The 27,043-nt window shown below is 37.2% G+C and overlaps 1 protein-coding gene across 6 annotated transcripts in view; it reads right to left on the reverse strand.

Annotated features, from left to right (window-relative positions):
• Positions 1-27,043, reverse strand: part of Lrp1b (LDL receptor related protein 1B) — a 1,890,041-nt gene that overhangs the window by 147,303 nt on the left and 1,715,695 nt on the right. For all 6 annotated transcript variants that reach the window (XM_040745299.1, XM_040745298.1, XM_040745301.1 and 3 more), the window contains one exon: positions 5,404-5,520. In XM_040745299.1, the coding sequence (XP_040601233.1) occupies positions 5,404-5,520 (117 nt within the window). The remainder of the gene's footprint in view (positions 1-5,403; positions 5,521-27,043) is intronic.

Below are 27,043 nucleotides of genomic sequence, written 5' to 3' on the forward strand. Positions count from 1 at the left end.
GATTTCAGAACTTGGTTCCTGGAAATGATCAATGTCACAGCTGGGCATTACCCTTCTTCAGATTGGAGTCTTGGATGGTAAAAATCAACCTCTGCTTTCTCAAATCATTAATTGTGTTTTTAAAGATGTTTTATTCATTCATTTTAATTTATTATTTGATTATATCAATCCACTTTTGGGCATTATACAAATAAATATACTTTAAACATGTTTTCACTCATTGTTTTTGCAGCTGTGTCCTATGCAATATTAACCTTGTCCACATAAAAGAGGAATAAGTAATAGATATCTAAACTGAGGAACACATACATGGAGACTTTTGCTCTCCATAATGTCTCTGCCTACATTTAGAAATAATTCTACTTGTGCTGTTCAACAATGCAGCCTTATATTAGACCTTACTTTCTTGAGCTGTTCAGTCTCTGAGCATTAGTAGTGCTTGGCTGGTGTCCTGACTCCTACACTTTTGTAAATAGGAACTTTGAAGAACTGTTGAAATGTTATGTGTATCAGAGAACAATTTGCTGTGGTTTAGAATTGACCTTGACCTTTAAAAGTCTACCAATAAAAGAAAATGTGATTTAGAAGCATGGGAACAAGTAACTGGATGGGCTTAAAAGTGTACACCTACAATCCCAGGCTTTTATAGCAAATTCCATGCCAGCTTGTCTGCATAGCAAAAGCTTATCTCAAACAAAAACAAAACAAAACAACAAACAAACAAAAAACAGTAACCAAAGCAAACCACAACAAAAGCAGAAACACTTCTAAATGGATCATTTATTTTTTTTACAATTATTCATTTTTTTTTATTTTATGTGCATTGGTGTTTTGCCATGGGTGTCAGGTCCCCTGGAAATAGAGTTACAAACAGTTATGAACTGCCATGAAGGTCCTAGGGTGAGACCCAGGTCCTATGGAAGATCTGCCAGTGCTCTTAACCACTGAGTCATCTCTCTAGCCCAAAATGGATAGTCTCTAACAAGTCTTTCTGATGATTTGTTTTGTGGTTATTATAGTAACAGCTCATTCTCTTACATATGCATCCCTAATCTTAAAATAACTCTGTTGATACTAATATTAGCCATAACTGCCAGGTGCTAATGATCTATTTTCTACTATACATTAGAGAAATTTATTGCTGAGTACTTGATCTAATTTACTACTCAAACTTCAAAACAACTGGATAATGCATTGCATTGCTTTTCTCCATGTAATTGAGAAAACTGAAGCACAGAAAGAATCAGAACTTTCCTCTAAATGACAAAGTTCTAGTATTTAACTGAATCAATGCCAACTAGATACCCAAGACTAGTGCAGTCTATATTGCTCTCCACAGACTGCAGAAATGCTCATAGGACAGTTGGAAGCCGACTTTCTTATGATAGACACCTGCCTATCTCTGTCTACTTTATTTATTTGCTGTCATTATCATCCCAGTTAAAAACTAAAGTATTTCATTGGACTTTGTAAACACAAAGAGTTTTATTCTTGGCAAAAATAAAAGATGAAATATGTGCATATTTTTCATTTTCTTTGTTTTAATTTTTTACTGTGGTTCATGTGTAAAATGTAATATATGTATAATTTATTTAACAATGAGGCTAAAAATAGTTTTCATTAGAAAATAAAGATAGAGAAAACAGTTAGAACATATGTCTAACTGCTTAGAAACTGCATAGGAAACATTTACATACATGTGATAGAATGTGAACGTTAATTTTCTGCTGTTGTTATAGTTTGTGATTATTATATTTAATAGCAAATATGTTTCCTATTTGATAAATGGCTTCATAGGCTTTAGCAGATGTTGTTGTATAGAGAATTGTACCATACCGATATAAGATCATAAGTAAGTTGTACGTCTATTGGTATCCTTTGCTTCATAGGTGGACAGTAAACTTGTTTCATAAAATCTTTGGCCTACATCATTAGATTTGACGGTCCAGTAAAGGAGAGAGTCTCCTATTTGTCATGAACATATTAATTGACAATGGAATTTATGAGTATTTTTTGCCATGCACTAAAATTTACCAGCACATGTATCTATCAACAGCAACAATGATAAATCCACATGCATACAGGTGCCATTGAAGAGCCGTCTGTTTAATATGTTTCTAACCCTCATTTATGTGGCAAAGAACATTCACTTGTTTTTAGATAGATGGAAAAAAGGCTCTTTTAAATGAACTGGAATCAGTTAATTTTAAAATCCCAATTGCTTATAAAATCTTTAAGCCTTTCACATAAATTGGAAGAACAGTTTTCAGATTTTAAGTCAGGTAGCATTGTTTGTCCATATTAGAACTTCAGCAGTGAGATGGCTGTTCCTGGCAGCTAACCCATCTGGAAAGAAAGTCTGAATGCAGCCTTTTTTCCTAGAATCACTAAAATGTTGTTCCCACACTGTCTCTCATATAAACGGTATAGCTATCCCAAGAGTGGATGGGCACCCAGCACATGAGCTATCTACAATGTTTTCTGTGAATCTGCCCAGGCATATTGACTACCAAGAAGCTTCTACGGAGTCCATTTTCCATATCTTGGCCAACTTCTAAATTTCAAAGTAGCTGTGAACTATGGGGGACATCACACAGAATAATGAAGTTCAAGAGTGAAATGAGCTTTCCAAACCACGTATTTCACAGCAGAGCATAGACATATAACCTTCAGATTCTCTACTGAACGCCGGTTATTCTATGTTCAACAAGAATTATATTAATGTGTGTGTCAGTATCAGCATTGTAACACTTATTGTAAAGGATATACCATAGAATAGGCTGATATAGATACAATATGAAAACTCTAGACATTCACATAAACTAGAGGCAACTTGTCTATATACAAAAACTAATTTTGTGATAAATTACATGGCATTTAAGAAAATATAATGTGTTATATTAATTAAAATATATAAAATAATTTTCTATATATATTGATTATGTAGCAAACTTCAATGGCATATATCATAATTTCATTAACAAAGCAAGAAAATGGTAAGATTTCTCAGATTACAAAATGGTTCCAATGACAGTGACATTTCCTTGATTTTAGAGCAGACACCACTGCTGAAGGACATTTAGCAAATAAAATGATCATCAGATGAGAATTAATGGCTATGGCTCAATCATCCTGTGTGAACATAAGAATGCAAATATTTGATTTCAACGCCCATTTGGCAATTAATGGGTTCACTACCATTTTAATTATCCTCATGCATACATCTGACATTTTTGTAACATAATTCAAAATACAATACATTTAGTCAGATTCATAAGCAAAGCAATCTAAAAGAGAATTTAAAGTATGCAGCTGCTGTTACTTAAAGAATAAAATATCTTGGTAATTATAGATCCCTTCATGCTCATGCACATTATGCATTTAGCATGTTAATCTATTCTGATATTTTCTTGATATGTGTGTCCAGCTTGCATATGCTTCTGCTTTCTTTTGCCTCAGTTGTATTATAATTCAGTCTTAAACACTGTTATGTCTCCTTTGAAATGATAATATTGCTTTTCTTAACCAATAAACTCAGTAACAAATGTGAAATTAAGAGATCATACAAAGTTAACTATTTTATATGGACATTTTCCTTTAGTCTTTTTAATTGATACTTTTTCAGTGTTTAGTGAAGTCAAAATTCTGTCACCTTTCTTTGGCCACAAACTGACTTCTACATGTCTGAACAATAACACTCAGACATGTGGGATCCTCAGATGATCAGAGGCAAGCTATCAAAGTCCTCATTCTTCTTTTCCTTTTCTTATTAGAGCAATAATTCAACTTCTTGCATGATTTCAACAATCCCGTGAACAAAGGTCTAACTCAGGTGGTACAAGACTGTAATCCCAGGTACTGTGTGTTAAGGCAGGATGATCACAAATCCAAGCACTGCTTGGGCAATACAATGAGTTTAAGGGCAGTTTGGTTAATTAGCAATATTCAACCTCAAAATAAATGTAAAATGTGCTAGAGAATTGGCTTAAGATGCAAAAGTCCCATGGATGAATCTGAAGTTACAAGCAGGAAACAGTGACATCCAAAGGGGTAGAGGAAGGGAGAAATTTCACTGAGTCAAGTCTCCAAGGTTTCTTCTCAACTACCCTGTTGTCCTCAGCATCCTTCAAAATGGAGTGTTTGCTCCAGGTACCTATATGTTTAAGGCTAAGCACGTCAGTCAAATTTAAGAAATATCTGATGCATCAAGTATGTACTTTCTTCTATTTTAAATTGATTTTTCTCTTATTAGTACCATCATAAGTTTATCTAATTTTTATTTTAATCACTGGATTTGTATGAGAAACTGCTGTATAAATGTGGTTTTAGTTCTGATTAAATAAGCCTAAAACTCTAATAAGTCCATGCAATAATCCATTTGTAATCCATGATCCATTAGGGTTATGTATATGAAGGTGGGAGCTCCAGGTACTGCCACATTCAGATATTCTGAATCAATTGATTGTCAGGCACAGGTCATACTGCCCCAAAAGTTATTTGAGACATTAGTGCATATTTTGCAGGCTGAATATCCAAGTGATTCTGTAAGGTTTACTCCATCAGCTACATACCTTCTTATAATGAATTGTTATACAGATTATATATAGTATAGCCCCCTGATAATGATTGCTATTAGTCCAATTAGATAAGGAGCAGATTGTTATACATCTGCATCACACAATTTTAGAAAGGAAAAAATATAGATACTTAACAAATATAATTTGGTCATTTTCTCATTTTAACCATGGTAATATTGCTTGTTACTTATACATAAAAGCACTGATAAGAGTTTTGCTGAGAGATCAATGCTTAAGCACAGACACTCTGCCTCAGTGCAAATATATAATGATTGGATAATTATTGGTACTAAATTTATTGCATAGAAGTTCAGCAGGCAGATGCCATCAGTGTTGTTCTATTTTCTGAGGAAAGCATCCTGAATTCAGATGGTGTTCACTACTCCAGTGAGGATAAATGATAACTCACTGAAAGATGCTCTTGGGTGAATTTGTATTGTAAAAGGATTGAGGCAGAAATGGAATGAATAGCATCCGTTAAAAATGATATGTGTTGTGCTGTGTGCACATCAGTCAGCTCATTGTATGAACTTGCATCAAGGGCTTTCTTCATTGCATACTAATGGACTGTATTAAACCTCATGATACACTTCTACCAATTCTGGGAGCAGAAAGAAAATAACTCCAGAGTAAGCATTCCAATCATTTTACCCTTTAAGAGTCAGGTCAATTTATTCTGAATATTCTGTCCAATTGTGAATATATGTATAGAAATGTGAGTTTCAGGATTAAGGAGTCCAAATTTTGCCTTAGCTGAGATAAAAAATGCTATCCTGCTTATTGAATGGGCTGTCAGGCTTGCAAGGTCATTAGGCTTTTCACTTACTACAGTTGTCTTCATCGGAATTATCGCTGCAGTCATTCTGGCTATCACACCTCCAGTGATCTGGAATACAGTTGTTGTTCTTACACTGGAATTCATGAGGTCCACAAGTCTTTTTATCTGTAAGGAAAGAAACCTGAGTTTGTGTGGTTTGCTTCCATTAAGACATCATTACAATATTCTAACTGCTCTGTCAGTGCATAGCATATCACATCTCAGGAACCTTAATTCAGTTACTGACTGAGAATCATTCCAAGGAGCAAAATGAGCTCAAGTGCTAAGTACACTTGACCTTCTACATGTGCTCCATGTTCCTATTGGATAATTAGAGAGCAATTAAACCTACAAGCAATGTTTATACTACCAATGTCAAAATTGTCCCAAGCTATACTTCTGTTTCTAATATCCACTCTGCTTCTATGTAACAACAAAATTAACCGTTGCTAATAAAACTGAGGATTTATGCTGTAATGTTTCACAGAGAGCTTATAATCACACACTATCCATGTACAGCTACCTGCCCATTAATGTATCCACAGCCTACCTTTGGCTAAGTGCACATTATTGGTCAGTAGTGGCTATGATCCACTCATAAAGCTGCAGATTATATAGGATGAATGCACATTATCCAAAAGCATCTTATGTTTTAGTTTTCATACTTTTACATGTGTGCAAACATGATGAGGGTTTCTTGGCTAGCTACCAAGGATAAAAATATTCATTTATTTTTCATAATAATATATCCCATATATTATATAATATAAACCAAATAGTATATATACACTTATATATCATATGCAAAATAAGATTTTATACAGCCTTTTCAATGCTCCCATGCTGTGACCTGAGTCTACCACAAGAAGTCAAGTGTTAAATTTTCTTCTTATGACACCAAAATCATGCACATAATCTTTTAAGCATTGAACCATTTCAGAATTTAGACTTTCAAATTTGGGTTACTCAACCTATATCAATGCCTCCCAGTATACGTACAAAGCAGGAATATTGACAAGATGCCTTTCTACACAAACCTTCAAACAATTCCCTGAATTATTAGCAAGGCTCTGACTGTACATGAAACCAACAGAAACTCATTCAAGTTCAGGATTCTGATGAATTTTCAAGTGAATGGCATGGTAAATGCTATAACACAGTCTACATTTGATGGGGTTTTCCATATATATATATATATGTATATATATATATGTTTCTCTTATTGGCTAATGAATAAAACACTGTTCAGTCACTGAGGCAGGAAGATCGGCAGTCTGGGAGACAAGGAGAATTCTGGGAAAGGTAGGCAGAGTGAGTGCACCAGACTGAGTCATGATACTGCCAGAAGAGTAACACAATGTCAGACATTACCAAGTAAGCCACAGCCTCGTGGGAATACATAGATTGGTAGAAATGGGTAAATACTACAGAGCTAGCTGATATGAAGTCATAGTCATCGGCCAACAATTTAATAATTAATCTGTGTGTTCATTTGGGGATGAAGTGGCAGCAGGACCTAGGTGAGACAAGAGAACCTCTTGCAATATACATTTACTCCTGATTTACTACTTCATGTAAGTTCAGATCCAATTAAGATGAGACAAGTGAGCAATAGAAATATGAACTGAAATGAGAGTTTCTACAGTTCTCTAGTGTAGATCTAATTATACAGAGCATGAAACTCTCACTGTTCTTTGTATAATCATTTAGAGTTGTGTTCTAATGCTGGTTGTGGTCTAGCAGGATTGTACTGCTTTCCGCTGCTGCTGGTGATTAAACTCAGGCATTTCAGTTGGACTGTGTCACAATAATATTGACCTTGATCAATGGTTTGAACTGGCTACATATGTTCTTAAGGATTAAGATATTAAAGATTGAAAAAATTATAAATTGAAATCCAACATTAGGACATATGTTTTCTTTTATAGGTGTAGATCAACTTCTCAGATAAAGTTAAACTAGGGACATGAAATGTTCCTAGAAAGATTCACAAACTGGATGCTTGAGTCCCCATTTGGTGGAGTCTGGTGCTTTTTGGAGTGAGTTTGTCACTATGGTCCTGAAAGGTATATTTTGTCCCCGGCTCCTTCCCTGAGTGGGTCTGTGAACTTCAGGAAGTTAGCAGCTTTGTTCATCATCTTCTGCCTTCATGTTTTTGCCACTCTTGGACCTAGATGGCATATGGCTGCATTCTGAAATTTTTTCTTACTTTCATACTATTAATATCAGATATTGTGTCAGATATTATGAAGGGCTGATTTGTACTGTCACACCTGAGATGGGCAGGAAAATTTATATTTTCACCCTATTAATATAAGTGAAATGATGGGGCTCAGAGGTTAAGAGCACTGGTTGCTCTTTCAGGGGGCCTGAGTTCAATTCCTAGCAACTACATGGTGGCTCACAACCATCTATAATGAGTTCTGGTTCCCTCTTCTGGCAGAACACTTTATACATAATAAATAAAATAAACATTTAAAGAAAGTTTTAAAAAATATAAGTGAGATGCAAGTGGCAGTAGTTATTTGGGGAAGGTTTACTCTGTATTCCAAAAATGCACAGTGTAAACTTTTAACTCCAATTGGTAATGAAAAGCAAAGTGATTTAGGCATAATTTAGAAAATTAAATAGTAAATATCTATTCTGAACTCAGCCCAGCTCCTGGCTAGGCATTTAAATAAACACAATCACTCTCAATTCCCACAACATCCTAATGAATGATTATAGCATTTATTTAAATAAAGGAAAATCATAAACATCAGAAACTTTAAGTAATTTCTCCAGTCTTACAAAGGAGCTCAATAATGAAACAGGACTTTATATTCAGCTAATGCTCTGAAACAGTTTACAGAAGGAATTCTCACGACAGAATTTATATGCAATTCTCTTCTGATAAAAAGAAAGGACTGCCTGTATTTCCCTTTTATCCTTCCTACTTGCCTGCTAATGATTACTCAGAGGCTAACCTCTGCCAGCAGCAGAAGCTACGTTGAGTGTATTATATTATATTTTCCCTGTTTTTATTTATTTATCTAGTTATTTAAAGACAAATTTATAATCTGAAGATTTCTAAATTAATTTTTATACACATTTGTCAATAATGAAACATGCTTTCAATCTTGGAATTTAATAAATTACTGAAAAATGAACTTTGGTACTCAACATTTGGGGCAACTTCTTTCATTTTGGTGATTTAAAAAGCTCCTCTAGAATAAAGCTATATATAAACATTAATTTTATTTATCCCATAACATACATTGTTTAAACTATTTTAAGTAATGTTTTGAAAATGCATGTAAATATAAAAATATCAGAATCAGACAGAAAATTTGCTGTATGACCTAACATTACGTCAGCAACTCCAGATAGCACAAATCCACATGGTTTAACCTAATTCTAGCGTAAATTATTATTTTTGAGTTTTCTCAGGAGCATTTTAAGTTTATCTTTATATTATGATATTATGATTATTATTTGAAATAATTTACAAAGATAGATCTTATTAAGGAAATTTCCACTAAAGGCATGCAAAACTGATATAAGGGAAAGATTAATTGATTTATGTAAGACCATGTAAATTTTGTTTCCAAATTAGTTAAATTTTAGCTATGAGATTACATGAAAACTATATAAACACAAAGTATGTATTCTTGTAGCACATTTAAAACATCCTATGATTGTATGTACTATAGTGTGCATGTGTGTAATATATACATGCACACATACATATGTACATACATCTCAATAGATATCCTAATTATATTTATTGTTATGAGCAACTTCAGTAATGAAAGGAGGGTTTATCTGACAAACTGTATGGGGGTACAAAATGTGAAAGGGAAGATACAGAAGCAAAGGCATGAGACAATTGGTCACAATGTATATACAGGTAGGAAACAGAAAGCAATAGAGGCTGGTGTTTAGTTTGCCTTCTCCTTTGTATGCAGTCCAGAATCTAAGACCATGAATGACATCATCCCTATTAAGGGTGAGTGTTTGAACTTCCATTAAGCCATTCTAGCAAATGCCACACAGACAAGCCCAAAGATTTGTATCCTAAGTAATCCCGTATCTTTTCAAGTTTAAATAAATATTAACCATAACAAACCATCTCCAAAACACATCGGTTTTAAGCTTTGAACTCTTGCCTCCATAGGCTCATGCCCATCCCATGATGTAAAATATATTCAATCCAACTTTGAAAGTCTCCATAATCTTTAAAAGTTGAAAAATTCTTTGAAAAATCCAACATCAAAAATCTCTTCTGCAAATCTAATCTTTCAACTGTAAGCCTTATAAAGCCAAAAAACACGTTACAGAGATCTGATACACAACACAACAGCACACAGTAAGCTTCCCATTCTGAAAGGGAATGTAACACAGCAAGAAAAGATCGGATCAAGAGAGGACCTAATCTGAGAAGGAAAAGGCCAGCTGCAGCTACATGTATTGCATCTGGGGTAGTGACGCAGTCAAACTTTTGGAGATATGCTTATATGTGTATGTAGCTTGTGGCACACATTGTTATTCTGCCATTCTGTCATTCTGTCATCCATTCCCTCATTCTGTCTTTCTCCAGTATTTCTGCCTCTCTCCGTGTGTCCCTCTCTCTCCTTATAGGTTTACTTCACACAGCCAGCTTATCCACTCTATCTTTAAGTCCTAGCATTTCTCCTATCCTGGGAACTTCACTGTATTTTAGGCTAGATATTTGCATTTCCACACTATGGTCTTTTTTCAGGGACCCCAGGCCTGCAACACACTGTCTAACCCCAACAAGAAACTATGCTTACGCCTCCATGTTCTCCATACACTCTCATCAATCATTCCTCTAACACCAGTACCTTTTTGATGTTGCTGACAAGTGTTCCTTCAAGGGGCCCCAATCACTTAAGCACAGTTCCATCAGTCTTGGGTTTGTTGTCTGGAAACCATCCCTCTAGATGACTGTGGAGGAACAGCCCATACAGCAGAATCCCCAGTCTGTTCTTAACTTTCATTTGAATTTTCACAGTGGAGCACTGTCTTCCACTCTCTTCCTCTCCCTTCTCCTCCTTCCTAATCCCCTTCTCTCTCCTTTTTTTCTGCCCTCTCCACCCCTGCTCTCTCTGATACAACAATCTGAAGTATTTTATTATTTTTGCTGTTGAAATATAGTTTCCAAATTTTCTTACTCACTTTAAAAATTGTTTTTTTAATTTTATGATTATAATACAGTTACTCCATACTGATTTCCAAAGTGGCTGTACGAGTTGGCACTCCCACCAGCAGTGGAGGAGTATTCTCCTCTTTCCACATCCTCTCCAGCATAAATTGTCTTCGGTGTTTTTGATTTTAGCTATTCTGACAGGAATAAGATGGTATCTCAAAGTTGTTTTGATTTGCATTTCCTTGATGGCTAAGGATGTTGAGCACTTTCTTAAGTGTCTCTTGGCCATTATAGCCTACTCTATTGAGAATTCTCCATTTAGTTCTGTACTCCACGTTTTAATTGGATCCTTTGGTGTTTTGGAGACTTGCTTCTTGAGTTCTTTGTAAATTTTGGAGATTAGCCCTCTGTCAGATGTGGGGTTAGTGAATATCTTTTCCCCACTCTGTGGACTGCCTTACAGAAGCTCCTTAGTTTCAGGAGGTTCGATTTGTTAATTGTTGATCTCAGTGCCACTGGTGTTAAGTTCAGGAAGTTGTCTCCCGTACCAACTCGTTGAAGAGTATCTCCACTTTCCCTTCCAAGAGTTTCAGTGTGGTTGGATTTATGTTGAGATCCTTGATCCATTTGGACTTAAGTTTTGTACAAGGTGATAGACATGGGTCTATCTGCAGTCTTCTGCATGCCAATACCCAGTTATGCCAGCACTATTTGTTGAAGATGTTTCCTTTTTCCATTGTATAGTTTTAGCTTCTTTGTCAAAAATCAAGTGTTAATAGGTGTGTGGGTTAAAATCAGGGTTTTCAATTTGGTTCCGTTGGTCTACCTGCCTATTTTTGTGCCAATATCAAGCTGTTTTCAGGATTATAGCTTTATAATAGAGCTTGAAGTCAGGTATGGGAACACAAGAGGGGTTGGGGGGAGTGGGAGCTGGGAAGAAGAGAGGGGGAGAAGAGGAAGAGAGAGTAGGTTATGGGGGAACAGGAAGGTTGAGTGGGCGGTAGAATGGGGGAAGAGAGAATCATAGGTTAGAAGATAGTTATGGCACCAGTGAGACCTCTAGTGATCTAAAGGGATGTTACCAACTGGCAAACTAAGCAATAGTGGAGAGACCACCTTGAATGCCCATTCCTGATAATGAACTTGATGTCTATAACCATCCTGGAGCCTTCATCCAGGGATTGATGGAAGCAGAGGCAAACACCTACAGTTAAACACTGAACTGAACCCATGGAACCCAGTGACAGAGAGAAGAGCGATGAGCAAATTGGCAAAGAATGGGCTGGGAAAACCAGCAGAGACAGCTGATCTGAACAGGGGAAAGCTCTTGAACCCCAGACTGACAGCTGGGAGGCCAGCAGGGGACTGATCCACACCCCCAGAGTGTGGGGGTCAATGAGGAGGTCTGTGCAACCTATGGGACCCTGGGCAGTGGATCAGTGTTTATCCCTGGCATACAGACGGACTTTGTGAGTCCATAACACAAAGGGGATGCTCTCTCAGTCTGGACTCTTGGGAAAGTTCTGGGACCCTGCCCTGAGTGAGATGACAGACTCTGGATATCCCCTATGTGGAAGGAAGTGGCGATAGGGTGGGAGCCTGGGGAGGATGGTGGGAGGGTGTGGGAGGAGGGGAGGAAGAGGGAACTGGGATTGACATGGGAAGGAAGCTATTTAAAATTAAATAACAAAATAAAAAAATATAGTTACTCTACTTATCATTTCTCTTTCCTCCCTCCAAGTCCTCCCATGAAGCCTTTACCTCAGCTTTTAAATTCATGAGCTCTTTCTAATTGTTGTTGCACACTCACTACATACGCACATATATGTGTATGCATATATATGTCACATACACTATATACTTTATATATATAATATATATAAATGCATTCTATTCAGCTCATATAATACAATGTATATACTGATTGTAAACATTGTTTATGTGCTAAGTATAAACTTGACACATGTTTTCAGGGCTGATCATTTGGTATTGGATAATATATTGGAGTTCCTTTGCCAGGGAAAGGGTATTTCTTCCACCACTGCTCTCGGAATCATTTAATTCTCTGTAGTCCCACCTGCCTGACTAACTAAACATAACCTGAACAAGAATGACACCAAGGATAAAGCCTAGACAAATACTAGAAAAGCCCTAATCTTTTTAACAATTGCAGGTCCTTCTTCTGTCCCTCCAGGTCTGCAATTTTTCAGTAGCTCAAATTTCTTTTCTTATCCAAACTTCATTATTTTCAAGTCTTTCTTTTCTTTTTCACTGTAAGAATAAGCAATATAGACAGCAACAGCTCATAGTTTTTATACCCTCCATATTTAGAAATTTCTTCCACTTATCATCACATTTGAATTTAGTCTCAATAACTCCAGGACAAGGAAGAGTGTGGTCCGATTCTTTTTTAGGCAGAACATAACTCAAATACCCTATATCCCAGTTCCAAATAAAGACTTGTTCTCTGAAAGATTAGGAGTTGAGTCTCCACTGTTCCCGTTTCTTTGTTTTCTAGTCTTCCAGACTTGAAAGAGAACAACCACTAATTTCTGATTACAGGATTCTAGAACTTCTCAAGACCACAGCTGCAAATTCTTTCATATTCGTTCCTCAAACAAGTTTCAGAAACCTACAAACAACAAATTTATCACAGTAACAACCTTAAATTCCTGATATTTGTTTTCTGTATTAATCACTTTTTTTGTGTCAAAAGATCTGACATTAAACTTTGAGGAAGAAAGGGGAAGTATATTTTGGGTTCACACTCCATCAAGGCAACAAGGTATTCTGTTAGCTGTGGGCAACAACTCATCACTTTGCATTTAATATCTAAAACTAAAATGATTAATACTGATGCTGAACTTGCTTTTTCCTTCTTTATAGAGCTCGGGTACCAGTCCATGGAATGCACAATTCATGTTTAGGTGCCCCTTTCTACCTAAATTAGCCCCGTCATAGCTGGTTCTAAGTACTGTCAAGTTTAAGAATAAATATTAACCATGGCAATAAAGAAACTAAAAATTTGCATGGTCCAAACCCTTGCCCATACCTGAAATCACAGTCAGCAAGTATTAAATACGGCTTGTGATTTCATTAAGCAAACAGTGAGGACAAAATATCACACATGCACACACAAGCATACACACACACACACACACACACACACACACACACACACACACACACTTTTCACCCTATAGTACTCTAGACTAACATCAGCTCTTACTATGTCCAGTGTTTCATCATTAATTAGAAGAGCAGTAGAACAATGACTTTTCCCTCATTTTAGCATTAAGAAAATAGCAAGAATAATTATAGGATTTTAAACTTCTTAAAGGTTTGCCTATGAACTAGGAGGTACTGCTATGAGTATGGTCATCCTATAAAGGTAGCATCTCAAAGAGACAGCTCTCTGTATGCACTATATACTGCATTTATTTTTTACATAGGCATTTATCTAAGAAAACATAAGTCAGTGACTGTATAGTGATGTCTCAGTAAGGAAAAACTGGAGAATTCTCCTGTCAGTGGCGGTGAGGGAGACATGTAAGTATCTCTTTGGATCAAAAGAGTCTATGGATGATAGGAGAACTGAATGAATATAGGAAAGTAATATGATATTAGATCTTTCCATAGGTAAAATTATTTATATGTGTATGTAAGATTCTTAGAGGGAAAATTAGAAAACATTGCAGAGAGAAACTGAACAATTTCTAGGAAACGCAGATGCACAATATTCATTGATTTGAAACCTCAGTTATTATACTGATTATTTTCTCTAGCCTTATACTCAGTTGATTTAGTAAGTACCAAAATTCCATTGTTACCTTTGAATACATAGATATAATTCCAATGACATAAGAAAGTATAAATGATGTAGAATAATAATGCTGAGAAAGCAGGAGAATGTGCAATGCATGATTTAATCCCTGGAATACAAACAGTCATCGTGTGCCCATAGCATAAAGAGGGATGCTCTCTCGGCCTGGACTCTTAGGGGAGTGCCTGGACCCTACCCAGAGTGAAATGACAGACTCTAGATATCCCCTATGTGGAAGGATTTGGCAATAGGGTGGGAGGGTGGGGGGGAAGGGGAGTGCGGGAGGAGGGGAGGGAGAGGGAACTGGGATGGACATGTAAAACAAGCTATTCAAAAATTAAAATAAAAAATGATAAAAAAGAACTGTATTAAAACTCTTGCAGTTGTAGGCATAGAATATTGAATGCATGGCAACAGAAGCATAATACCTAATCCCAATAGATTTCCAATAACAGTTCCTATTCAGTTTAATAGCAAGTTGAAATTCTTAATAGATATTACCTAAATTATAAGCATACTTCAATTACATTTGAATCTATACCCAAATTATGCTTAAATGATAATATTAAATATAAAATGTATGTACTATAAAACACTTTATTTAGGGAGGAGTTTCAGAAAAAGGCCTCAAAAATAAAAACAATATAAAAGGTGAAATTTGCTTTGCTTAATAGTTTTATGTCAACTTTCATAAGCTAGAGTCATTGTAAAAGAAGGAATCCCAAATGAGAAATTTACGCTACCAAACTGCCTTTGCAAAAACCCATGTAGTAGTTTTTCAATTGGTGATTTTTAACTGAAATAAAATTAAATCACTTCATTCTGCCCCTTTTCTCCCTCCATTTTACCCCCACTAACCCATCTTGAAACCCCCCAGTGCGCCAACCCTCATATCGATAGCCTCTTTTTCATGATTATTATTGTTACGTTTGTATGTGTGTATACAAACTTATATATAAATACATCCTTCTGGTTCCTTACACAATACACATAAGTGTATGTATATACACACATATACACACATGTATATCTGAAATTGACACATTTGGAGTGATCATGCTTCAAGCAAGCACAATAGACTAACAAACCTCCTTTCAAACATTTGGTTACAGCAGTCCACTTTACTCACAAAACAATATAGATTATTCCTCTAGCCCGTGGTTGAAAATTAGGTTTCCAGGTGGACCTTTATTGTTGAGGACACTGTATATTTAGGATACAGAACTCACATGATTTGATGTGACAATATATTTTCTGAAGTCTATTTTGTATGCTTCCAGAAAATACCACAGGGAAAGAATTCTACAGTTCAACCCCAGCTGCCACACCTATGAAACACAACAATTACCAGCATGGTAAGATATGCATAAAGGTGCAATAAAGGGTACTCACCTCTTGGTGGCAATCAACACTGTCTGATCTTAAGGCTCATTCTCAACAGGAGGAAAATCATGCCTAGTACTGGAAAACTAGGCAGCTTCTCTGGGCTATAGATGTCACGGATCTTAGAAGAGAATCTACTGCTAACAATTTTTAGGCTCCATAATTCCTTACTACAAACTAAGTCTTATGCTTATACCTAAAGATAAGGCTAGCTACCAACTCTCATGAAAGAAATTTCTTTTTCCAGCAAATGATCATCACAGAAAACTGCAATTGATTGATGGCTGATGTGAGTAGATTCAGATCACAGGGAGAAGTGCAACAACTGTGTGGGTAGTTTTAGATGCTTTGAGAAGGCAGGCTGAGAAAGCCATGGAAAACAAGCCACAAAGCAACGTGCCTCCTTAACTACTGCTTCAGAAAGGGGGATTTCCTTGGATGATAACAGGCTATAAGATGAAGTAAATCCCTCATTCTCAAGAAATTATATTTAAGACATTAACTGGTGCCAGGAGTAGAATGTTGTTGTGACAGAAATGACCATGTGTTTTTGGAAGAATTGTGATAGTATCTGAATGGGGGGGCTGGAAAAGTCTTTGAGTACCCATAGTTCAGTGGGTTATTCAGTGGAAGATAGGAATGGTGAACAGTGCAGATGACGGTTTGCATGTGAAATTTTAGAGCAAGTTTGAGAGTCCCCCAAAGGCTCTATATGGAATATCTGTCCATTATTTTGAATTAAGAAAAGCTAAAGTAAAATATTGATGCTGGCTCATTGGAGCTGAGAAGTAAGGCAAATTTGAGCACATGGTCTCCATGAAATGCTCTACTCCACCCGTTAAGACATTAGTTTTCTAGAACATTTAAGATTTCTGTCAGTGTTTTGTATCTCTAAAAATTAATTTCATGTTAACTTCTCATCAATTGAGATAATATTATTCAATAAGTAGTTACAACATCCATTTTTCCATGGAAAATAGGAGAATAAATGACTGATTTAGAAGCTGAGAGGAACAATTCATAGTTACAGCTAGTCTATCTGGGAGCCAAATACTTCTGTTTTGCTTTTGAAGTTTTATTTTTCTCTTTATTATTCCATGAAGAATCAAGGAAAGATTACAAGTAAAACAAATTACAAATGGCATAATTCATTTATAAAGAGGAAAATTAGGAACGCACCAGCTCTGGAGAAACTCCAGTAATGACATTTTGTAAATTGTATGTCATTTCAATGTAATTGTCAGTGGGAACTTTTCAAGTCTACATTACCCATTTTTGGAAAGTGTCAAATTGAATTTTGTAATGCTATCATTCTTGACAAGAATATGTTTTCATCTTTACTTTTGAAAATTGAATTGTAACATTATCTTGTGAGCTGGGGGTGGGCAAAGGAAAGTAGTTATAGTTTCATCTTTCGCCCCTGTATTTTGTCTAAAAACTGCTGGCTACTCCACTTTTCTTACTTTTCTAAAAAATCTGTAGACTTAAAAAATGTTCAGAAATACTTTACAAGGAGATTTCTATTTCTGAATCAATTTTCAGAAGAATCTCTCCATAATACAGAAGCATAGGTTTTTCAGAGTCTTTGAAGTGCATCAGTTGCAGATCCAGATAACAAAGTTCCTGCAAGTCCATCTTTGTCTATTCAAAAAGCTGACAGATAAAGTTTACCTATATCTTTCCTAGTACTTACATTGTTTTCTCTTAAAAAACAAAAGCAAATAGATTGTGAGATAACTAAAAATTGAGCCTATACTTTCAAACGATCCGCTGATTGCAGCTCCCTAGTGTGTCTAACTCTGACAGTCAGAAGCAGCCATTGACTTCATGCTTTCTGATGAACAGTTTCTAATTTGGATCAGTGGGAGGCAACAAGGCAGAGCAGACGTAACCTGAAAATGAAAGACTTGACAGAAATATTTCTAATGTGTAGCCTACTGACTAGCATATATACAGTGAGGGTGCTTTAATGTTTTGTGAATTAGTTTTTTTCATCTACTTCAACTTGAACACCAAAAGGACGTACCATATTGAACTTAAAGCCCGGCTTAATTGTGAGCTCATGACTGCTGAATAATAGTAATAATATAGTAACTTAACATTTACCTGAAAAATGATAGATGTAGATGTTAATACTTTATTATCAGGTTGTGTCAAGTTACAGAGGGTGGAAAGTGATGTTTATCTAGAAACTAGTGAAAATAAAGGTGCTGATGCAGTCATTTGTATCTATTGCTATACTATATTTCTGCTATACCCTCATGGTGTATATGTTAAAGCTTGGATACACAGTGTCACATCACCACTAGTTTCAGACATAAAAGGTTTCCTTCTGGCTGGTAGAATAAATGGTCACTGGGAAAAGACTAATAGTAAGGGCTTACCTATATATGTATAAATTCCCCAAAGCATTCATTATTTGATATAATTATTGGAAGGGAATAGAAAATTTGTGAGGTAGGGTCAACATGGATGAGTGCTCTCTCTCTCTCTCTCTCTCTCTCTCTCTCTCTGTCTCTCTCTCTCTGTCTCTCTCTCTCTCTCTCTGTCCCTCCCATTCTTCTAGTATTGCTTTACCCTACCATAAGTTCTTCACCATGGCTTTCAAAACAATAAAACTATGAAGAAATTTTGGAAAGAATGAGTACACCTCCAAAAATACCTAACTGGCACACTATTTATTTTACAAGCAAAACCAAAATGTCAGTAACTCCCTAGAAGAGTCAGGAAGCAGTGAATTTTTAAGTCAATCAAAAAACCCAGAGTAGAGACAATCACATTTACCTCATGAAAAGCTAGATTGAATGTATAGTTTTTCAACAAATATGGACAGGCACACAAATAGAATCTACCTTCCTGGAATTATTATGTTTTGAATTAAAGTTGAAAATAATTTGATTATTACATATCAAATATACATTAGACTATGGACAAGGAATTTGAGTAAGAATGCTAGAGTCCGCCTGTAGAGTTGGCTTAGTCTTTAAGGGCATTCACTCCTCTTCCAGAGGACAAGAGGGAGTTTGGTTTCCAATACCCATGTCTGCTACTTAACAAAATTTCTGTCTCCATTTCTTGGAGATTTAGCTCTTGTGGCCTCAGAGGGAACTTATGCTCACAGCACATCCCACTCCCCTCATATGCTCATACACATAATTTAAAAAGTAAAATAAATCTTTAAAATAAAGAGTTTTAGATTCAGTTCTAGAGATGGTTAGCAGGTAAGAGCACTTGTCATGCAAACGTGAGACTGCAAGTACAAATTCACAAATCTTACCTTGAAGGAACAAATCGGTTGTAGTTGTGCCTTTGCCTGTGACCCCCTCATATATGGGACAGATAGCAGAACATCTGGGTCTCCTTAACACTAGCCAAGGTCCAAGTTCAGTGAGACATATTGTTCCATGGGAATAAGGTATATAGTGACAGACATGTCTGAGACCCCCTCTGCCAACCATGCTTGTTCATGAGTACGTACCCCCCCACACACATACACTACACTACAAACCCCATACATACAGACCATACATCATGCAACTTCTCCCCCACACCATATACCACATAGCCAAACACATACATATAGCAACCCCAGTACACACCATCACACAAAACACACAACACACAACACACACACACACACACACACACACACACACACTCCTGTAGATATTCAAGGTGTTCTCAGCTAACAAACATTTTGAGATTTTGACAGTTTCTCCTGAAAATGCTTTCATGTTTATATGTAGACTATGCTAAAATTGAATCTTTTTTAGAATTAAATGGTGCTAGCATTGAATGTATAAGTTCCTTTCTTATACTTCCTTTATACAAAATTATTTTAACTTGTACTCATTTAGAAATCTTGGAAAACAATTATTCATGTGTTTTCCTGCACAAAGTTTTCATATGTGTTTAGAAAATATTTTTCTCATATCATAAATGTCTTGCATAAACCATAGTTCATGTGGCTTACAATGCTAAATAATGTTGCTTCCTCACTGAGGGTCAGGATGGTGACAGAAGAGTATGACTTAGCAAATTCTTTGTGGTGACAGTCTTATTCACTGGTGACCTATTTAAGGTCTCCATGTGAGAATGCATTTTATTTTTATATATCAGTTTATTTCTGCACAGCACTTTTTGCCAAAGATAATTTGTATAAAGATGGTTGACTTTACTCTTAAACTTCAAATATGAAACATGTCTACACTGGGAGTAATATCCTTGTACCGAGCACAATTTATGCTGGGAGATAAAGAGGGACACTATTGAGAGCCTTCAATTACATGGTTTGTTATTCTTCAACTATGAGGTTTTTTTTTGCCATAATTTGACATACTTAACTCATTAAAAAATACTTCCCTCTCTCCTTTTCCTCACACCCAATTTGTCTGATTGTATCAATCAGCACAGAACATGTCCCTTACTTGACTTACAGTTCAACTAGGTGTTACCTATCAATAAATGATCACATTAGCTTTTATCTTATTTCCTCATTGACTGCATAGTCAGCAAGGTATTGATTTTTTTTTAAAGATTCTGCTTACAGTACATGAATGTCCACTTGGCTGCTCTCCCAGATGTCTTTAAAATCCTTAATAGTGATCTTCCTTGTTAGATGTCTTCATTCACCTTTTAATAAGCCTGCTTGCCGCCTATAATAATGCTGCCCCTTATGTAGAGTCATATTTATCAGAGAGATAGTAGACATGAAAGAAATGCAAAAATTATGCTTGAAGTGAATTTAATATGAGGATTCAAATAATGGTACTAATAAAATTCACATTTTAATACAACCATTAGACACAAGCAGCAAGTAAAATATCTCAATGGATAATATAAATCATGATTAAATCTGCATTAATTCAGCTCGTTTAAATATCCCTTTAGTTCATAAATTTACCACTGCAAACAACAAAGAAGGGAGTAAGCTCTTCACATTGTTTCACATGTGGCAGATTACCACCATAGTAGCCTATAAAAAGGATTGGGCCTAAATTATATCTTATGCTAGGTATTGATTATCAAAGCTTAATGCTCACATGACAGCCTAATGGGAGCATGAGCATAGGACTGGTTGGATCTATTACAGGAAAAAATGACCTAAGGATAGAAGAGGTAAGAAAAAGGCACTGAGTAACTGTCCAAGTCACTTCCATAAAGCAAGTGGCTCAAAGCACACATCCTTTTACTGTCCAACCTTTAAAATATAAAACTTGAAACTCAAATTATCTTTCAACATTTGAAACGCTTTTAGAACCAATATGACACCAGAAATAGAAAAGTCTACCTCTGAACTAACTTATTCAAGCAGTCACAGTTAAGTTAATAACAATTTAAAGATGTATTATAAAATTTGCTTCACTGTGTATATTTTAGAAGCTTATGAAATGAATTATTTGTTAGAACTTGGTTTGAATTCCAAGATATTTCCTTATGATTCTGCAGAGAGTCTAAAATATGAAAAGTATTCCTAAATTTGAATTATGTTTGAGAGAATTTTAAATAAAGCAATCCCACCTGATTTCTAACCTAGGGACCATTCTCAGACAGTACATAAACTTGACAGTGGCTGGTAGTTCTTGATCAGGAACTTCAGAGCTCTGGAAGTGCTTGGATCCAGAAACAGCACAATCCTGGAGTCATAGGCCTAGAGACTTGTGTCTACAACAGAGTATGCTGTACATGCTTGGTCACTTGCAGAATCTCTTCCAGGATCTTAGCATTTTAGCCCTAGTTAGGTGGCCAAAACCCTACCTTGGAATCAGTGATATGTTCCACAATCATGATCAGCATTGTTGAGATCTCTCTGTATTTTCAGTAGTTGATTATGATGGCATCCAAATTTAAAAAGTAACACAGGAGCATTTTGTGAGATGATCTTGAACCTGCTACCCCATGCTTTGGTCCAAGTTGACCTAGACTTGCCTACCATACACACATGCAAATTCAGGGAATAAACTTTTTCTGGTGGCCAATGTGAAGGATAATGAGATTAGTGATCGAATAGCCTAGATGCTTATTTTATCTCAGAGCTGATCAATTGACCCATGGCACAGGCTGAAGCAGCTAAGCCAACTGGGCTCTGAGATGGGCCAGTAGTTGAAGTGTGACAAAGTCCTACTCTGCAATGGATCTGCAGACCCCTTGTGGCAAGTTCAGAGTGTTGGCCTTCCACAAGAATTGCCATCTAGGGCCAAGCAGCAAGTACATATCACCAGGCAGAAAAGCATAGATATATGCCAAAACTGTATGGATACCTGTGAACTGGGGGACCTGTTGGGCCTCAGTTGTGCTCCCAAGTTCAGTGATGGGATGAATGCCATTTCTTCTCCTGTTTTCCTGGATGGGGGAGACTTGAGCAGTATAGGAGTTTAAATTGACTTTTTCATTCTGCCTGTCTTCATAATTCCAGATGGTCAAATATCTTTTTTATAGTTTGAATGAATTCAAACTTTAAGTGGGGAAATATGTGGTATTGGGGGAATATATTTTTTAAGTCGTGTCATTGTATTTTTAAAAACAGAACAGAAGGTAAACTCTGAAATCAAGCAAGATAAAGTCTGGCTGAAAAGTCCTAGGCACACATGAAGACAGCCATGTAATAGAAACACTATCAAGTGGTTCCATAAAACAACAAGATAGGGAATGAGGGGAAGGGAGAGAGAAAGACAGAGAGAGGGAAAGCAGTTTCTCTCTCTCTCTGAGTGCATAATTGTTACTGTCCCCTATGTAGACATCCAGAGACATCACAGTTAGGCACATCACAATACAACTCAGATGGGTGAGCTGGGATCAGTGTCCTCTGAAGAGCAGACAGAGCAAAGCAGCATAGCCAGATAGATTAGCTGCCATGCTGTGTGGCATGCTGTCAGAATCCCTTAAATCAGTGTTGCTGAGTAGGTCTTATCTATGAAAGAAGCCAGTCAGGACTAGCTTGATTCTGTGTTCTTTCTGTTAGCTTATCATCAAATAAAAATGAAAAGATGGTACTGGTGATGGAGGAAGACCCAGCCTGTGCCACCCTCACAAATAGACTGTTGCAGGTGCTATTTTCCTTTCAAATGCTAATTAGCAGATGATGCCATCACCCTGGAAAGACCCACATGTTGATCCAGCACAGATCTCAGCAAGCTGTCCTTTTTGCATTTTGATGGAAATTAGCTTGACATAATAAAGATATCGATTTCACACACAAGACAAGCACATCTAAATCAAAAATATTTTCTGAAATTAATTATAGTAAGAGAATTTTGAAGTACCCCTAGTTAAGAGCAAATCGAATGTGACTCAGTTAGGTGAAAGACATCCAAGGGCGGCCTGGGTCCTCATGATTTTGCCTGCCTCAAGCATCGACAGATCCATCCACAGCACTAGGTGGGTGGGTGCCGTTATGATGGGCAAGTATACAGTATACGGTGGAGAAATGGGAGAGAAAAGGAAAAGATGGTTAGTGTGCTATGGGTACAGACAGGGTAATTAGGAATGGACTGATATTGGGAGACTGTTTGCCAACTGGGGTCAGAACGGTATCTAGGGCCATATCTGTTCTACGAAAGCTGGGGGCTTCCTTATGTTCCATGACCCATGTTGCCAACAAGGCCACAGGAATACCCAGTGTCTGGGCTGCCACCTGTGACCATTTTTGTATTAGAAGTCTGTGCTGGCTCTAAGGCCATGTTGATCTGAGTGGTCTGTGATGGCATGAGGGACATGAGGATATCCAGGGCCATGTTGCTGCTGTGGCCATGTCTAGGTCCATGGCCCAGCAGCAGTCAGGGTCTATGCTGATATACATGACTTGAGTAACCACTGAAGGCTATGTAGATGGCCAGGTTCTAGGCCACTACCTGTGACCATATTGGTATCCTAGGGCCATGCTGTCACAGGGATCATAAATTCTGAATGTCCTAAGTGGCCACCTGAGGCCATGGTAACATTTGAGCCCAGGCTGCTATTGAGGACAATGTCCGGGTCCAGGGTCATACCATACCTGGGTTCTGTGTTTATGTCCATGGCGATTGTACACCAAAGGCAATCCCAGAGTCTGGGATGCAATCTGTGGCCATATTGGTATCTCAGGATTGTGCCACCACTGGGTGGTCTACGCTGACCCACAGGATCATCCTGTCATCCAGGTCTAGGATATTACATGAACAACATCTAGTCCATGGTCTAGCAGCAGCCAAGGTCAGGTTTGATGTCCATGGCTCCTGTTGCCACCAGGGTTGAGCAGATGCCCAGAGTGTGGATGGCTGCCTGAGACCATGTTGGTGTCTAAGGGCTCTGTTGTATGCATTTATGTTTCCATTGCAGCTAGGGTCTGTGATGATGTCCATTGCCCGTGTTACCAGAGATGGTACTAGAAACCATGTGTTTTGAAGTCCAATGGCCATGTTGAACCAGCCTTGCCCTTCACTGGCTCTGGGATAGCTGGCTCCACCTCTCACTACAAACTGCAGCAGGAGTGGTGGCCCCTCCTCCTGCCTCTCCATGGGAGAATCAGCCTGCACACTAAGTAGAGATGACCACAGTAGCCCAGACCAACCTGCTCAGCTACCACCTAGACCCTGGGCCTTGGGTTGGGGCACCTTAACATCTATTCCATTTGTGACCTGCTGGAGTGTCTGAAGGGACTGGTCCTGCAGAACAATAACCAGAGGATCTCCACCACTTGGAGCAATAGCATGATATCCAAGAGGAGTTTCCACGACAGTGCAGCAATGATGGTATGCCAGAGGCCACATGAACCATGCCAATAACTCATTTATTGTAATGAATGCTTTGCAGTTAGGACTGATTGGAAATAAGGGTATACTGTTTGACACACTGCAGCTCCTATTGCCAATAGGATGAATGAAGAGGCGTTGGAAAGATGGAGGATAAATGTAGCTCATTTTGTTTGTTTTTAATTAATTTGGAGAGGGGAAGCTGCAGGAGTAAGGAGTGAATATGGAGGGACTGTGGATTGTGGTGCATGATATGAAATTCCCAAGGAATCAATAAAGAATTCTGTTTAAGAAGAAGGATAAACTGAAACATTTGTACATATGCATTCTCTCCATGTAATATTATGTTTTTAAATTAATTTGGATAACACTTGTAATTAGGATACACATTTTAGATGAGAAATTAAAAAATATTTACTTCCTCACATTGCTACTAGAATTACATTCAGATTCTTCCTGTTTATACAAGATTAAGTTTGTATCTGGGAGAGGAAAATGCTGAATAAAAACCATCATATCTCAGACTCCATACTGAGGAAAAATGAGCAGCCTCAGGAGCCAGAGGTGATAGATCTGAGTCACACCTTACATAGGAGTAGAGCTGGGATTAGGCACGGCATGTGAGGAATAAATTATTATCACCCAAAGTAGGCAGATTCCTTTGAAACCTATATTTCACCATTTATGAATGTATTTAATTTATCACCTCTCTCACCCTGTGTTTTCAATTATTAAATTAGAATAATAACAGTAACAACTCTTAAAATAACATTGATATTACCCAGTATAATTGTTTTTCTAGTGATTGCAAGAACAAAATTTGTTCACATTAGAAAAAGAATTTCAATGGTGGTACCCTGCTTGGCTGGAAACCTGCTTCTAGAGGTGGTAGGGTTTTGAACAAAAAACCTCAGTACAATGTTGTTGTGAGGTAAACATCCTAATGAGTTGTTTGTCTAAGAGGCTTCCTAGGCCTCTAAAGCAATACACACTCTTGCCATTCCTTTGCTTGTCTGCCAGGACCAAATGACAAGAACACGTAGCTAAGGATGCTTTATTTATGGCACATCTTTAGTTTTAGACTTCCTGGGTAGAACTGTCTACATAGGCTGCTCAACTGATAAAAAACATCAGGGACATGATGAATTTGGAATGTTGTCAATCTATAACCTAATTTCCATTTTCCTTAGTGTATCTTTAAGCTCCTAAACAGCAATTCTTGCCCATTTCTGTGTCAGACTAGCATCCGGACAAACAGATAAAAACCTTTGGAATGTACAAACTTAAAAAACCCTATTCTCCACCAATGAAGGAGTTAAGAATGGTATCAGATAAGATCTTATGCCTGTAGCTGAGAGTTTTGTGCCTGTTGAAACTGACCAGTTAATGTTTTTTACCAATATATTTTTAAAATGCTTGTATTTATAATTTTCTTTTTTCTCACATTATTAAACTTCATTGGCTACCTTATAAGCCATCCTAGAACCCTGATCCAGTGACTGACAGAAGCAGAGGCAGGTACCCACAGCTAAAACCTGAACTGAACTCCTGGAACCCAGTTGCAAAGAGGAGTGATGAGCAAAGGAATCAAGATCAGGCTGGCAATCCACAGAGACAGCTGACCTAAACAAGGGGGAACACATGGACCCCAGACTTATGACTGAGAGGCCAGTATGGGCCTGATCCAGATCCCCCCCTCCCAGTACCTGGGTATTAGAGAAGAGGCCTCAGCAATCTATGGGACCTTGGAGATTAGTATTTATTTATTTCTGGCATACAAATAGACACTGGGAGTCCATTCCACATAGATGGACACAATGAGGAAGAGCTAGGGACCCGAATGGGATGATAAGACAGACTCTGAAAATCCCTCATGGAAGCCCTTAGGCTGCCTGGGGACCACCAGGGAGATGAAGTAGGGTGGGAGTTAGGAGGGTTAGGGGGCCAGGGGAGGAAGGGAGGGAGAGGGAACTGAGAGTAACATGTGTAAAAAGTTAAATAAAAAATCATTATTTTAAAAAAAAACCTTCATGAAACTACTTCTTTTTTGGAACACATATTTGAGAAGACTGAAATCACTGTTACCTGATCATGATTACTCAAGTATTGCTTCAGAATAAACTATCTTTTATTCCCTTTGAAGTGAGATCTGTGGTTCTGTGCTGAGAATTACCTAGTCCTAGAAGATGACTGTGTGAAAATGTGGAAGGGAATGCTGGATTACAGTAGAGATTCCAAAATGTTGGCATTGCCAGAATTGTGAAACATCTGGAAATCAGAGCTGAATAAAGGGAATGAAACCAGCTTGAGAGATACATGACACAGGTATCAATGATGGACAGGTGGAGCATGTGAGCCCCTTGAAATTAAACTTACAGACTCTAGATATGGAGCTGTAAGAGTTGGTGTCTGCCGTCTTGGATTTTTATCTTTATTTGGTTGAGTATTTATTCGGTATACCCTCATACCTCAATTTTATCCTAGGGGTATATATTATGTGATATTACACGTTGGAAGTATATCAAATTATATTTATTTTACAGAACACCTGAGTTAAAAGGTTGC

This window comes from Mesocricetus auratus, unplaced genomic scaffold, assembly GCF_017639785.1.
Source record: "Mesocricetus auratus isolate SY011 unplaced genomic scaffold, BCM_Maur_2.0 Super-Scaffold_100004, whole genome shotgun sequence".
Classification (NCBI taxonomy): domain Eukaryota; kingdom Metazoa; phylum Chordata; class Mammalia; order Rodentia; family Cricetidae; genus Mesocricetus; species Mesocricetus auratus.